The sequence below is a fragment of the Coffea arabica genome, chromosome 6e (assembly GCF_036785885.1).
Source record: "Coffea arabica cultivar ET-39 chromosome 6e, Coffea Arabica ET-39 HiFi, whole genome shotgun sequence".
In the NCBI taxonomy this organism is placed as follows: domain Eukaryota; kingdom Viridiplantae; phylum Streptophyta; class Magnoliopsida; order Gentianales; family Rubiaceae; genus Coffea; species Coffea arabica.
The window spans coordinates 3,415,913-3,431,820 of record NC_092321.1 but is presented as its reverse complement, the minus strand read 5'-3'; the positions used below and the strand labels follow the sequence as shown (position 1 = coordinate 3,431,820).

The 15,908-nt window shown below is 33.8% G+C and overlaps 1 protein-coding gene and 1 long non-coding RNA gene across 2 annotated transcripts; both read left to right on the top strand.

Annotated features, from left to right (window-relative positions):
• Positions 1–3,472: 3,472 nt before the first annotated feature.
• On the top strand, positions 3,473–5,444 carry LOC140009233 (uncharacterized). The gene is made up of 3 exons (XR_011816588.1): positions 3,473–3,630; positions 3,747–3,877; positions 5,137–5,444. It is a non-coding gene; the product is annotated as an uncharacterized lncRNA (long non-coding RNA).
• Positions 5,445–12,123: 6,679 nt separating this feature from the next.
• Positions 12,124–13,829, top strand: LOC140009324 (aquaporin TIP1-1-like). Its single transcript, XM_072054498.1, has 2 exons — positions 12,124–12,959; positions 13,164–13,829. Exons 1-2 carry the CDS (start codon positions 12,699–12,701, stop codon positions 13,533–13,535), a joined length of 633 nt encoding a protein of 210 aa, XP_071910599.1. The 5' UTR covers positions 12,124–12,698; the 3' UTR covers positions 13,536–13,829.
• Positions 13,830–15,908: the final 2,079 nt, after the last annotated feature.

The following is a 15,908-nucleotide window of genomic DNA, read 5'->3' as shown; positions in this document are numbered from 1 at the left end:
TGTATAAATGATTGATTCTTAAATATTACCCTTCAGAAGGAAACAAATTTAAAACACTACAATCTATCGAGAATTTTGCTGAAGGAAATTTTGTTGTTGCATCGTCGTTTTAGTCTGTACGGAATTAGGTGCGCTGTCTATTTTTAGTCTTTTATGAGTCCCAAGTTTGGACGTCCAACTCCCAGCTTCCTTAGCCCTTTTCCTCCCCCCGATTTTTAATGAAAATTAAATGAGACGAGTCTCATACTTTATTTATTGTATGACCAATTGGCTTAAGGGAGTAGTGGCAAGTACGCACGTCGCCGCCGAATTAGATCTTCAAATGAAAAACACCCCTAATTGCAGCATCTACAAGCGAAGCAAATTAATAAATGTTTGGTTCGATCGACTTATTTCACACAATGGACAACTAATTACTAATATCCATCTTTCATGAATGTAATTCCATCCCCTACAGCAGTACATAAATGAACGTGCTGCTTAGTGTATGTATGCATGTATGTCATCAAATCAGAGTATTCTTTGATTACAATTAATACCCAATCAATACAGTTCCACTAACGTACTACACCTAATCAAAGCAACTGAATTCAGACAAGTGCTTTAATTTGTCATGCTACGTAAAATTACTTGGCTTTTTTTGTTTTTGAAAAAAATTAAAGGTTGTACTAATCACGAAAATTGTTGGAAATCATCCAACACTAATTATTTGACAAAAGTCAGGGGAGAGCTCTAGAGAGATTCGAGAAGGTTGTATGTTTTAGCAAAATTTGCTAAGCTATGCACAATCTTATTTGCAACATGGTTTTAATCCCCTTACATCCAACATAGTTCAAATCAACTGGAGGTGAGGTTAGAATGACGCACTTTATCTTGGCAGAGTTGCAATTTTAAACTGCTAAAGAAATTCCAAGGGGAAAAAAAAAACAAGAGGAGAAACCTATATATATATATATATACACACACACCTGAGCTTATGGAAAAAGAAATTCATAATAACTAGAAGGGATAAATGGCCAATTTCGTCCCTAAATTTTTTGTTAGTGCCGATTTAGTCCCTAACTTTTATTTCTGACTAATTTGATACTTGAACTTATTTCGTAGTTCCAATTAAGGATCTTCATGATGGCACCACTACCTAAAACTGATCTGACTCCTAATTGACTAATTAAATAGGGGTATTGTCACGAGACTGTAATAAAACAAGTAAATCTTATAAAAAATCACTAAATAAAACTTTTAAATCGTGTAAAAAATCACCATGTACTTCTTTTTTAAAGTTTAATATTGTGATTTTTTACACAATTTACTTGATTTATTATAGCCCCATAAGTGATCGATGTTCCTAAAATACCTTGTCAATTAAGAGTCAAATTAGTTTTAGATGATGAAGCCGCCACTGAAGTCCTTAATTGGAACTGCAAAACAAGTTCACATATCAAATTGATTAGGAATAAAAATTAGGGACTAAATCAACACTAGTGAAAAGTTTAGGGATGAAATTGGCTATTTTCCCGAATTAGAAGTAATACAGCCTAAGAAATGAATTTGAGAAATACGTGAACGATTTCTTTTCTTTATGGGGGGGTTGAGTGGGCGGACGGCAAATACAAAGATAATGTGTAGAACCGGAAAAGTGTTTTATAGATGAATGCCCATAAATCAATAATGGCCAAATGGGATGGTTTAAAAAAGAAAAGTAGTCGGATCCAACGAATATAGGGGGCGGTGCGGTGGCTGGCTGTACCAAAGATTTCCTGGCTGTCGGAGAAACGGGAGTCGCATGTAGCGATAGGAGTGATTAAGAATAAAGAAGAAGAAGGGAAGATTCTTGGCGTAAGGATGTGAGTGGAATTGGGAAGGTGGATTGCGAGACCTAGGCACGTAACTCCCTATCCTCTCTCTCTTTCTCTTTGATTCAAAGAGAGAGAGAGAGCAGTTCTGAAGAACCTAAAGAAAAGTTTTTTTTTTTTTTTTTGAGTTTTATTTTCCTCTCCTGAAATACTTGAGAATGATATCATCTTGTAGGCTGCAGGCTGCTTTACATCTGTCGACTGCTATTTTTCTTTTGGTTCTGCATCACTTTTCTCATGGACATTTTTTTTTTATTTTTTCTGGGATGATATCGTGGGATCATGCTGCATTTGTAGAATTTGAATGCAGCCCGTCAGTTAGACATGTGTATCTCGATTTTTAATATATTTTTTAGTAGCAGACAACAGCTATGCAAGTAATTAAAGTAGAAGAAGAATTGACAAGCAATGCAGGCAGGCATGCATGTCGGCGAAGAAGGACTTGAAATTTTTTGCATCACATATTACTAGCATGTTTTGTGCGTTGAGCAATATGAGCACTACTGCTGCTGCTGCTACTGCCTCCTCTCTTTTTTAGTTTTAGAGGGCAATCATTGGTCGTTTCATTAATCCTCTGTCAAACATTGGCAAACCCATCCTATACACATATTTAATTGCACTGTGGGATACATGTGTTTTGCCCCTGTACTGTCATATATATATATATATAGATTAATCTTTCAATACACTGTATACACTGTCAGCATTGGATGAATAACAATCATGCAAAATTTGAATTTGAAATTTAACTTTTATACATATGTCATAAATTCAACGATGATAATGTATACATTACAGATTAAGATAATAATCAAGGCACGATTAAGATACACGGTCTACATCACAGATTTTCTTGGGTTATATTGGAAGTTTGGGGAAGAGATGCTTAATTGGTGGAGCATGCACCGTATCAGGATATGCAGTGGTAATAAACTTCATTGCTATACCACGATAGATAGGGCTAATTGATCCGAATATTGGTGTATAAAAAATAAGTCAGACACTTGTGGGTCTGACAGGTACTAGGTATAAATCTATGGGTGCCGGGCTGTGTCAGCCCGGCACCTGACACCAAAAAATTTTTTTTTTTTTTATAGATGACACATGGGTGCCGGGCTGACACAGCCCGGCACCTGACAAGAACTGCAAAAGCTGGCTGCCGGGCACTCTCTGCCCGGCAGCCAGTCAAATTGTTTTAAAAAAAAAAATTTCGGCCAGGCAGAAATTTTACCACAGTTCTAGCTCCCGTGAATTTTAGCCAGTGTTTTGCTTCAGATTTGCCCCTTTTGGCAGGCTTGTGGACAAAACTAGCTGGGGCTTGCAGCTGCCCGTGAAGCCAAAAAGCTGAATCAGGCTAATAACTGGACAATACCGACTATGCTCCACTAGACTTTAGGAGATCGTGAAACAATAATCGTGTGAAACAATAATTGTGTGCTACCGGTGCTTTTTATTTTTTATTTTTTATTTTTTATGGAAACTTTGTAATCTAACCGTCCAAACGGACGGCTAGATTTGACCTAATGCTCTATATATGCATTAGACGAAACTTCCTCATCGTCCGCACCTCTCACTTTCTCAATTTACCTCTCACTTTCTCAGTTTATAGTTCTAACTTTTCTCTCAGTCGGAGTCTCTCTCTCTTTCTCAGTGTCTCACACTTTCACACGAGCACTTCAATATACATTTTGCAGAGACACTTTCACACGAGCACCTGACTTTCTTGCATATTGCAGAGTTGGACCCTTATGCAAAGAACTGTCCTGTGGTCCAAAGCGTGAGTGTTTGTTGGCTTAGTCCTCCTTATTTAACAAATGATTATTACCTTGTTTGGCAGTAGAATTGGCTTGTGGTTCTGTTGGTGTTCCTAATAATTACTTTATTCTTATGCAGAATTGAAATCAGCGCTTGGTGCCGTGTTTTTGTTAATCGCCGTGTTGATTAATTGCGGTGCTTCTATTAAGGTGGCCGGACTCATTATTCACGGTGCTTCCGAGGCAATCGGTTTTTTGGATTCCAAAAAGGTTAGTGATTTGTATTATATAAAAGTTGTTATAATTTGTCACTTTATGTTAGTGAATTGTTGATAAATATTTTTATGTTATTGTTATAATATGTTATTAATTAAATATTTAATTTATTATTGAAGCAATTGTAAACAGATAATGTAATTTACGTATGTTTGCTAATATTAGTTAGTGAAGCACGGTACACGCTTAGTTGAATTAGTTTAGTGATTGAATTAGTTTAGTGATTTCAATTATGTATATTTAATTTGTATATTTTAATAAGTATATTTCAATTTGTATATTTTAATTATGTATTTTAATATGTATATTTCAATTATATTTTAATATATTTTAATATGTATATTTCAATTATGTATATTATATATATTATATTAATATAAATATATTTATTTCAATTATGTATAATATTATATATATTATATCAATTGAAATAAATATTATATATTTATATAAATACATTTATTTATATATAAATTTATAAATATATTTATTCAATTTTGTTTTATAATATATATTAATATGTATATTTCAATTATGTATATTATACATAAATTATATTAATAATAATGTATATTATATATATTATACATTTCTAATATTATATATTTATACATACATATTATAAATATGTTATTTTATTTATAATATATTTTTATATATTTATAATATATTTACATAAATATTATATGTTATATAAATTATATATAATATAATATATAATATATTATACATTTATATAAATGTACATTTATACATAATATATAAATATTTATGTATATTTATAATATACATTTATATTGTGTATAATATATAATATAATACATTTATATATTTATATTAATATACATAATATTAAATTTACATTTATACATAATATTAATACATGTATATATTTATATTAATTATATTAATACATTTCTACATAATATTAATATATATTTATAATTTATTCATTTATACATTTATATAATATTCATTTATCATTTATACGTTTTTAATAATATACACTTATACATTTAAATATACATTTATATTATGTATAATATATAATATAATACATTTATACATTTATATGAATATACATAATATTAATTTTACATTTATACATAATATCAATACATATATACATTTATATTAATTATATAAATACATTTCTACATAATATTAATATATTAAATGCATTAAATGCATAAACATAATGTAATTAGCATAAAATCATTTTTAAAATCATTGTGGTGTCCCTTCCATTTCAGACCTTCCCGATTATTACAGCCTTGGACAGACCACGACCGTACCTGCGTCGATCCAGCCGATATCTACTACTACATACGGTCAGACGGGGGATTTTGCCACGTATCGTTCTCAACACGATGGTGATAGCAGTACGACAGTTGAGTCGGATGAGGAGGATGACGTAGGACCCTATGCTCTTCGTGATCGTTGCAGACGAAAGCCTAAAAGATTTTGTTGTCCGTCTACAACACCAGGTGATAAAGGCAAGGGCAAAAGGCGTACCAACCGTTGATATGATCATTTCAATTGCATGTTTTACAATTTCAAATATTTGAATATGAGGATTTAGCGTTAATTTAATCTTTTATTATTATAATGCTTATCGCTATTTTTAAATTCACGATTGTACAATGTCATGTTATTCATTTTTTCTCCTTATGTTGATTTTTTATTGCATAATCTCAAATAATTATAAAATCTTTATTTCAAGTGAAACTTAATAGACAACTACTTGAAATGCCCAAAAAAATAACTGCTTACATATTATTCAATCGACTTAACGCTATATAGTTACTGATATTATAATAGAATATTTAATTAACTATTTAAATTTACCAAATATAAGTATTGAACATTAGATAATGAATAAATTTTTAAGAGGACTTTTATTGTAATTTTCAAATATATACTATTTTTCATATATACATAATCAGCTTTTTTCCAGTGCCCAATATACTTCTCTGTGCATTTATACATTTGCATTGCTCCTGCTTATTGTGCGCAGAAAAGTGAACTTTCCACCATACAAATGTAACCTATGTTTAATGCTTCTCTCCGCTTTAATTCCGTGGATGTTTTTAGGGTTTTAGGGTTTAGGTTTTAGAAATGCATTCTTCTTTAGGGTTTAGGGTTTAGGGTTCCTTCTTTAAGGTTACATTATTTTGTACTTCTACGCTGTGTATAGTCTAGGGTTTAGGGTTCAGGGTTTAGGGTTTAGGGTTTAGGGTTCAGGGTTCAGGGTTTAGGGTTTACGGTTTAGGGTTTAGGGTTTAGGGTTTTAGGGTTTAGGTTTCAGAAATGCATTCTTCTTTAGGGTTTGGGGTTTGGGGTTTAGGTTTCAGAAAATATTTATTTGTTAAAATTTATCATTTGTTTGTCATTTGTTTTAACAAATGATGAAACGTGCATCATATATAAAAGAAAATTTAGTGAAATAGAAAATTTTAGTTTGCGTATATAGTAACTTTAGTTGTAAATAGTATTAGGTATTATAATCGGTTAAAATCAGGTATTATAATTAAAATAACAAATAAAAGTGATTACCAATATAAAGAACTCACATTAATATTTAAAAAACTTCTAGCCATTTCTTCTTGTCTTTCTTGCATATTAAATCAAATATTTGAATCATACAATTTGTTTATCTTACATTTATTTTTTCATCTTACATTTATGTTTATCTTACAGTGATTTTTTATTGCATAATTTCAAATAATTATAAAATCTTTATTTCAATTAAAACTTAATAGACAACTACTTCAAATGCCAAAAAAAATAACTGCTTACATATTATTCAATCGCTTTAACGATATATAGTTAATTATAATATATTAGAATATTGAATTAATTATTTTAATTTACCAAATATAAGTATTGAACATTAGATAATGAATAAATTTTTAAGAGGACTTTTATTGTAATTTTCAAATATATACTATTTTTCATATATACATAATCAGCTTTTTTCCAGTGCCCAATATACTTCTCTGTGCATTTATACATTTGCATTGCTCCTGCTTATTGTGCGCAGAAAAGTGAACTTTCCACCATACAAATGTAACCAATGTTTAATTCTTATATTTACTTTAATTCCGTCGATGGAAGAATATTGTCAGAAATGCATTCTTCTGTGGCTAATTGATTAGAATATAGGTGTAAAAAAAAAATCAGACAGGTTTAAAAACAACAGACTTGTTCCTTTTTTTAAAAAAAGATATCAGCCTGGCACCTGACAGATTCCCTATTTTTAAAAAAGATATCAGGTGCCTTTTTTTTTTAAAAAAAAGATGTCAGGTGCCGGACTGGGTCAGCCCCGCACCTTAATTAAATACATTTAATCAAATCTCTTTAAATTAATTAATTCAATTAATTAAACTAATTAATCCACTAAAATAATTAAAATAATTGTATACTAAAAAACATAAACTAATTATCAACTATCTTAACAAATAAAGTGAATCGCATTAAACTAATATCACTAGTTTCAAAATTAAGCTATGCGAATTACATTAATTTTATGTATTTATTTTATTAGCATGGATATTATTTCAAATACTTAAATTGCCCCGACTAAATGGCTATCTTAATCAAAACTCAATTGCACAAATTCGTTCAATTAATCCATTCAATTAATTAACCTCGCCAAATACATCTAAATTCATTTAATCAGACCTCTTAAAATTAATTCATTCAATTAATTAAACTAATTAATCCACTAAACTAATTAAAATAATTGTATACTACATAACGTAAACTAATTATCAACTATCTTAACAAAAAATGAATTGCATTAAACTAATATCACTAGTTTCGAAATTAAGCTATGCTAATTACATTAATTTTATATATTTATTTTATTAGCATAGATATTATTTCAAATATTTAAATTACCCGGACTAAATGGCTAACAGTTATCGTACGTAAATTTTTTTTTTGTTCAACTTTTTTGCTTCACAGGAGCTGCCTTCTTTTCACTTAAACTTAACAAACAAATTGCTGACATTCTTTTCACTTAACACTTAACACGAGCTTTCTTTCCTCCGCAATTCTTTTTTTTTTTCTAAACAATTTCACTGGCAGCCAGCTTTTTTTTTCAGCCTGCCGAATTTTTTTTTTAAACAATTTGACTGGCTGCCGGGCAGAGTGCCCGGCAGCCAGCTTTTGCAGTTTTTATCAGGTGCCGGGCTGTGTCAGCCCGGCACCCATGTGTCAAGTATAAAAAAAAAAAAAATTTTTTGGTGTCAGGTGCCGGGCTGACACAGCCCGGCACCCATAGATTTGTACGTCGCACCTGTCAGACCCACAAGTGTCTGACTTATTTTTTATACACCAATATTCGGATCAATTAGCCGATAGATAGCAGAGTAGTAGCTAAAAAAATCGTCCTTTTTTTTTCTATTTTATATGAGTAATTTTAGTGCTTCTCCACACACTAGTATTGATTAACATGATGAAATGGATCTCAGAAGTCATCATGCTCGATCCCGATCCATTAAGGATCTTCTTTTTGTGTTGCTTTGCTGAGGAGGAATCAGACATGAAAAGCTACATCGCCCTTGAAAAAACAGATACTGCATAAATAAAAGAGAGAAGGCAAAATTAATGATGGGATGATAAAAGATTTTTAATTAATTGTTACGATCGAGTACCGCTTTCAGCTTTCTAGTTCCTACCTCTACTCCATACATAAAGTAGTAAGTACTGCTACAGCCGGATGAATGGCCCGTGAGCCTGATGAGAAGTGAGAACCCCTCTCGATCGGGTGAGGACACGGTTGACTCGGTGGAAGCTGATGTGCACTCCCACGCTAAACCCTTTCACTAGATACGATCTCCAATGTGTTTTTTGTGAGTATTTTATTTTTTCCAAAAAGACTTTTTATAAGCATTTAGTTTTTTTTTAGCATTTCAAAACAAGGCTGCTAATGACAATAATAGGCACGCATTAATATTGTAGAGTTAGTCTTTTGTTCTTTTTCTCAAAATGAATTTAATTTAATTTTTTATTTTCAACAATCTTGTCTCTTTTAGTAAGTTTGAGTTACTTTGTTCAAACTAGGAGTTTTACCGGTCAATATCTTTCTTTTTTTTTTGTTTTATCCAAGACCATGTCGATATCTAAATCACTCCTAAATCTTTATTTCGATCGCAATATCAATCAATCATTCAATATCTACGGCCTAATTTTCTCGGTTGCCCAATAAAATAGTTATGTTTTATTGTTTAATCCATTCTTTGAACAGGAAATAATTCTCTTGTTCACGGAGAGACAGACATTAAAAAAACTGCAACTCAATTAATTGCATTAAAGGTTTGGATTTAAATTGACCTTATGCATGCAATACAGTTGATTAGTTGAAGGTGAAACCCGCCATTGTCTCTGAACAACAATTTGAAGAAACAGTGCTGCTAGATGGGCAACAGTTGTGATTGGAAGCGGGCAACTTAATTTGGGCCTGTTTTCAGAAAAAGATTAAGCCCAATTTCGAAACGTTAGTAACGAGTCTATGATTTCCATGTGGGCCGTCTATTCCTCCTCTTTATTTATTCTTTTTGGGAGGGAAAGGAATAATAACGAGTGCCGCTCTTTTTTCTTTTTCTTTTTCTTTTTTTTTTTGGGTAGGAAAAGGAATAATGTTGACGGTTAAAAAAAAAATTAGCAGATGAAGTAAGAATTGTAGTAGGCATGAGCGAAGTTGCCGTCCAAGGAGAGATGGCTGCTGCAGCCGCGAAAGAAACTCGGGCTGAAAGAGAAAGGGTTCACGGGCGGAGGGGTGTTGGGTCAAAAATGGAGCACGGCAATTAAGATGGATATAAGGGAGGTGCCGGTGGGTGAAAAAACTAGTCCCATTAAAAAAAGGGAAGATCGTTCAGAACGTCCCTCATATTTTGTAAAATAACTTTTTTCGTCCCTCACTTTTAAAAGTGTACTTTTACGTCCCTTACAAATTTACATTAGTCAAATTTGGTCCCTATATAGGTTTCCGACTAGTTTTTGGCCGGAATTCATCACATGTCTTGCATGTGATCATTTATTAGGGGCAAAATTGTCAAATTAAAATTTGCATAATTCATCTATAGTCCCTTACATTTCACAAAATGAATTGTTTCGTCCCTTATATTTCACAAAATAAATTTTTTCATCCCTCATATTTCACAAAATGAATTTTTTTATCTCTCGTTGACCACGTGTACGAATAGTTTTATTTAATTCATGTATATATCTATTTGATTTCATCTAAACAGTACAAATAATATGTAATATATCTCTATTTGATTTCACCTAAACAGATCGATATATATATGGGTTTAAATCTAATAATTTTGTTTTAAACCTATATATATATATATATGTGATTTCACCATGTGAATCTATCCAATATTTGTAGCCTTTTTTATTTTAGTAATAATTCATTTATTGAGTTGTTTAATAAGAGTATCTAATTAATAGGTGTTAATTCGAATTCTGTAGTCATGCTAACAAATTGCAGTTTAAATTTGAAATTTTTATTCGCTACTTTTAAGACAAACAGTTGAATTTCTTGCCTTATAATTATTTTAAATTTTGAAAGTGTCAATTACTTACTTCTTTTTGTCATACTTTTCCTTTGTTTATTTTTTTCTGTCTAAATTTAATTCGATATAAACACTTGATAATGTTTAGAATTAAATGCCTTCTTTGTTTTCAATTTTCAAGTAAAAGGAATGAACATGAGTGAAAAACTAACAATTTTTTTTAAACTCCTGTATATATCTATTTTAATTTCACATGAACAGTACGTTCAGGAGAAATCAAATAGATATATATTACATGCTATTCGTATTGTTCATGTGAGATCAAATAGATATATACATTAGTTTTAAAAAAAAAGTTATCCGTACACATGAATAATGAGGGATGAAAAAATTCATTTTGTGAAATGTGAGGGACGAAACAATTCATTTTGTGAAATGTGAGGGATAAAAAAATTTATTTTGTGAAATGTGAGAGACTATGGATTGGATGATGTAAACTTTGATGTGACAATTTTGCCCTTCAAAAATAGTCACGTGCAAGGCACGTGGTGGATTCCGACAAAAAACTAGTCGGACACCTAGATAAGGATCAAATTTGATCAATGCGAATTTGTAAGGGACGTAAAAGTATATTTTTAAAAGTGAAAGACGAAAAAAGTCATTTTGCAAAATGTGAGGGACGTTTTAAACGATTTTCCCTTAAAAAAATTTGTCAGCAGCCCCATCACAAAGTTACCCACTGTCACCATCCTATCCTGTTTCCACAAAATTGTCACGAGTTCGAAATTTTGGAGTGTATTTCGGGCTGAAAAAGAACTGAATAGGGAGGGATTCATGGAACGACCTTTAGTCAGTACAGAATAAGCATCCTCTCATGAAGCAGCAAGCTAAGCCATAGATGGTCCGGAACAATTGCTAAAAGAGGATCAGCTCTCCAGCTAGCCGTTGAAATTATGATTGGCCAGTTAGTATCACCTGACCAATCAAAAAGGCCAGCCTGGTTGCATGACTCGCGGCGGTGCCTCATGTGATCATATTTGTCCTACTTTCACTCGCGGCGGGGCTTCTTCACATGCCACATTTTGCCCTGTTTGATGGGGAGATAGCATAGAATTTTATTTCGTTTTGGCATTTCCACTTTACGGGGCACTTCCCTTTCTTTCCCTTTATAGCAGCAGGTAAAATCAAAATGTGCTACTACTACGTACTACTTAGCCAAAAAGAAGAGACTAATATATAGTAGCTCTATCAGGGTCTTCCTTGTGCCGTGCGATATACATATGAATAAGATTAAGTGGCAAGGATATATAGAAGTTTTTGATAATATTCTTCTTCATTTTTTCCTTCGTTTGAAAAGCAAAATAATTTGATTGACAAAAATGCTACGTTTCGTTCTGTGATTATCATTGCTGTTGCAAAGTCCCTATTAGTAAATCATTATGGAAGAGGAGGTATGGCAGTTAGGTGGGAAAAAGGATTGTTTACCTCTTTTAGAACATCATTGGTTGTAATTCTCTCAATCAAAGCAAAATTATTACCCCAAATTAATGCACGTTGAGAGAAATGAATGAACAAAATGCCGTACAAACTAAGTATTTGTGAATCATTATTCGGATTTATATATTCCCTCGTGGGGTCTTCGATGGTCGATAATGATGATCCTAGGTTAAATATATGCCAAGCGATACAAGTACACTTAATGGGGAACAGACGAAGACACCAAGTTCTAATTAAGATATGTACTAAGAAAATTGATCGCACCAAACTCACTAAACCGCGACCCCATCTTTCAGGCCGCTTGCCCCTATATTTCATGCTCTGCATTATTTGAATCCATCTCATCCAATTCCAATGCTCTCTCTAGTCTCTAGACCACGATGGCTGTTAAACAATTCAAAAAACAAAACCGCATCTTCCCAAACTGTTCACCATTAATATTAGTAGATACTATGACTCTTCCATGTTTGCATAAGAAGTTAACCGGAAACCGGATACAGAAGGTACAGGCACGGCAATCGCATATTGGCATTGAATTGTGACTATATATAAAAGCAACGGGAACTGCATGAGAATGAGATGTGGAGAGCAGTACGAGAAGTGCTAGCTCAAGCAGTCTTAGTGTGATCATATCATCTTTCCCAATTTTCAGTCGTTGATCTTGATCGATCATCCCAAGATGCCGATCAATCGGAGGGCCCCAGGAGGCCGCTCACCCAGACGCTCTCAAGGCAGCGCTGGCCGAGTTCATTTCTACCCTAATCTTTGTGTTTGCAGGTGAAGGGTCAGGCATGGCCTTTAGCAAGCTGACCAACAATGCAGCCAATACCCCTTCCGGCCTCATTGCTGCCGCTATAGCTTACGCCTTCGCACTGTTCGTGGCTGTTCCAGTCAGCGCCAACATCTCCGGCGGCCATGTTAACCCTGCCGTCACCTTTGGTGCCTTTGTTGGCTGTAACATTACCCTTCTCCGTGGTATCCTGCACTGGATTGCTCAGTTGCTTGGCTCCGTCGTGGCTTGCTTGCTTCTTAAGCTCGCCACCGGTGGCTTGGTGAGTTTGGTCTTTCCAGCTATCATTGCATGGCATCGAGGAAAACTCTTACGCACAGTCGCACACCCCTGCATACCTTCCTTTTCACGATCTTCAAACCAAAAAAAAAAACAAAAAAACACGTTTGCAACAGATTAAAGCGCAGTGTCTCTGATATCTGTTCACACTCGCGGTTAAGTTTATTCATTTTATTTTCTTTGGCAGGAAACTGCTGCATTTTCTTTGTCCGCCGGAGTTGGCGTGTGGAACGCATTAGTATTGGAGACTGTGATGACATTTGGACTGGTGTACACCGTGTACGCCACCGCAGTGGATCCAAAGAGGGGCAGATTGGGTACCATAGCCCCCATGGCTAGTGGTTTCATCGTGGGTGCCAATATCTTGGTTAGTGGGGCCTTTCGTGGTGCGTCAAGGAACCCAGCAGTGTCTTTCGGCCCCGCAGTGGTCAGCTGGACCTGGGAGAACCACTGGGTCTACTGGGCCGGTCCACTCATAGGTGGTGGCCTTGCTGGAGTCGTCTATGAGCTCTTCTTTATCCCCCAGTCCCACGAGGAGTTGCCAACAACTGACAATTGAGGACCGGAAGCGCGAAGACGATTGTTGATCCCGGAAAAACTAAGGCAGGTTAGCAAACACATTTCCTAATCACTTTTTTACCTCACACATATTAAATCGTTACAGTAATTTTTCTACAAAATATCTAAAAAAATACAATCCAAACACAACCTAAACTCCTCCCTCAGTTTTTTTTTTTTTTTTCTCTTTCTCGTGCTTGTTGTAAGGGTTTATTCCTTGTTCTTTAATTTTTCCGATGAACTTCATTTGGAATTGGATCGTCGCAGATGAGTGTTGGCTGTGGTATTTGTGGTAGTTGGGTTGTATTATTCCACTTTTCACCTGTTTTTGCATTTTCTTTCAATGCTTCTCCGACATTCCCCTGCACTTATGAAGGGATGCTGTTAACGGCACGATCTTTCATCTCTAATCACGGTGTAATGTATCGCCGTGCTATTGAGTATTTTGATTTAAGTTCTCTCCTTTTTAAGAGATGGAATAGAATAACTCGATTGAAACGCAATGATCATGCGTCTGTGATATATTGTATGTTTCATAATAGGTCCCATCTACCACCCTTCCTAAGAAGTCGATGACTATTCATAACTATTAACTTAACATTAAAGAAGAGTTCGACCAAATGCGTTATTTCTGTCCAATCTTTTCAATTACCATCAGAACTCAGAAGTGGAAAAAAAGAGAGAGAGAGAAGGATCAATAAAGGAGAACAGGAGAGGTTTCATGGAACCATACCAAAGTGAATAAAATAGTGGCGCATTCGTTCCAGGTCACTTTATCTCTTCACACGTTCTGCGCAAAACGAATGCTCGACCAAAGATGCCGAGTGATAGTAGTAGTAGTATCAATACTCAAAGAGATAGACAACGTGGATGGCGGTGATAAGTTATTCTGAGTTTGAAGTAGAGCAAGAAGGGGTCTCCTTTTCAGTTTTTCACCACTTTACCACCATTCCGTGTTGGGGGATTCGCAGATGAAAGCAACAGCCGTCAAAAAAGATTTAGTAGCGACCGAAAATCGACGAAATTTCACAGCAATCTCCTGTTAATTGATTGTAGCCAACAGAGGATTCCTCCCAGCTGTTGTTCCAAGGTGAATATGGTGCCATATTCTTTTGCTCCCTTATCTTGTACAAATAGCTCAATCCATGGAAAGTGTATGTATTCGCCAACCAGGAATTACAGCTTTCCTGCTGACCTTTTTTATTTATTTTTTTTTCAACCCACTACTTACGTCCCTCCGTCGTCCTGGCAAATAATACAATTTTTTTTCAAAAAAAAAAAAAAAAATCGCTTTGGAATTTATGTCTAGCCTCTCTAGGCAGAAACCATTAAAGCAAACTTGTTAGTTGTGGGAGGTTTTTTGTACAAATATACGATTTTGTCTTCGAGTCGCTCAATTGCCGGCCCTAAATTCTTGACGGTACAATGGTTTATTCCTTTGCCTCTCGCTCTTTACCTTTCTGGGGAAATTCTCATTCTCAAGTGTACAGTCTGAATTGCAAATTGGCAGCATCCAGGATCCAACATGCGGTCATCGTTGTGGTCTCTCAGAAGATCCGATTTCTGCTCCTGAAGATCGTAGCATTACATTTACGCAAGCAGCAGCAGCCAAGTGGACCCAGTCCTCATCAGATCTGACGTTTTTTTTTTTGGATAGAAAGATCTGACTGACCCTATCCATCCATTCCGTTCCTCGAACCAGCTTGTCTCCTTTCCTTCCGTCTACATCTGTCAAAATAGGTGACTCGAAGAGGGTTTGAACGGTCATGCTGAGTAACAGTATAATTGAGTTAATTTATTTATGAGTAAAATTTTACATTTTAAATTTAAATTTTATATATGTATTATATATCTAATATTGATAATATATACACTGATATTAATTCTTTATTATTTATATCCATTTAAAAAAAGGTAGGAATATATTCAATTATTCATTTATGATTCACATGAAATTTTACCCTTTTTCTAATTTTTTGCATGTTATTTGACACGAAATAATGACATTTTATTGTTATTAGATCGACAATAAATTCATATTTATTTGCTTAATATTCACTAAAAATTGAGTTTAAATGTATAATTATTTTCAAATAAGTATAAATGGATGAGTCAAATCAACTCACTGGCCATCAATTAAATAAGTTTAATTGAATAACTATTTAGATCCATTCAAAATTCATTTCATACCAAAATTTATTTATTAATTGACAGATTAACATAATTGAACTGTGGTTCACACGTCTATTTCGCTCAAAGCCCGCCCACCCCACTAGAATCCAGCTTTACTGCTTTCCCTGAATTACCTGCCAAGTTCTTACATACATAAAAAAGAAAAAAGGTGCTTAACATTTTTCTTTTATTTCATCCACTA

Coding starts and splice junctions, on each gene's coding strand:
- LOC140009324 (XM_072054498.1), top strand. CDS start 12,699: ATGGCCTTTAGCAAGCTGACCAACAATGCAGCCAATACCCCTTCCGGC. Junction 12,960..13,163: donor AGCTCGCCACCGGTGGCTTG/GTGAGTTTGGTC, acceptor TTTCTTTGGCAG/GAAACTGCTGCATTTTCTTT.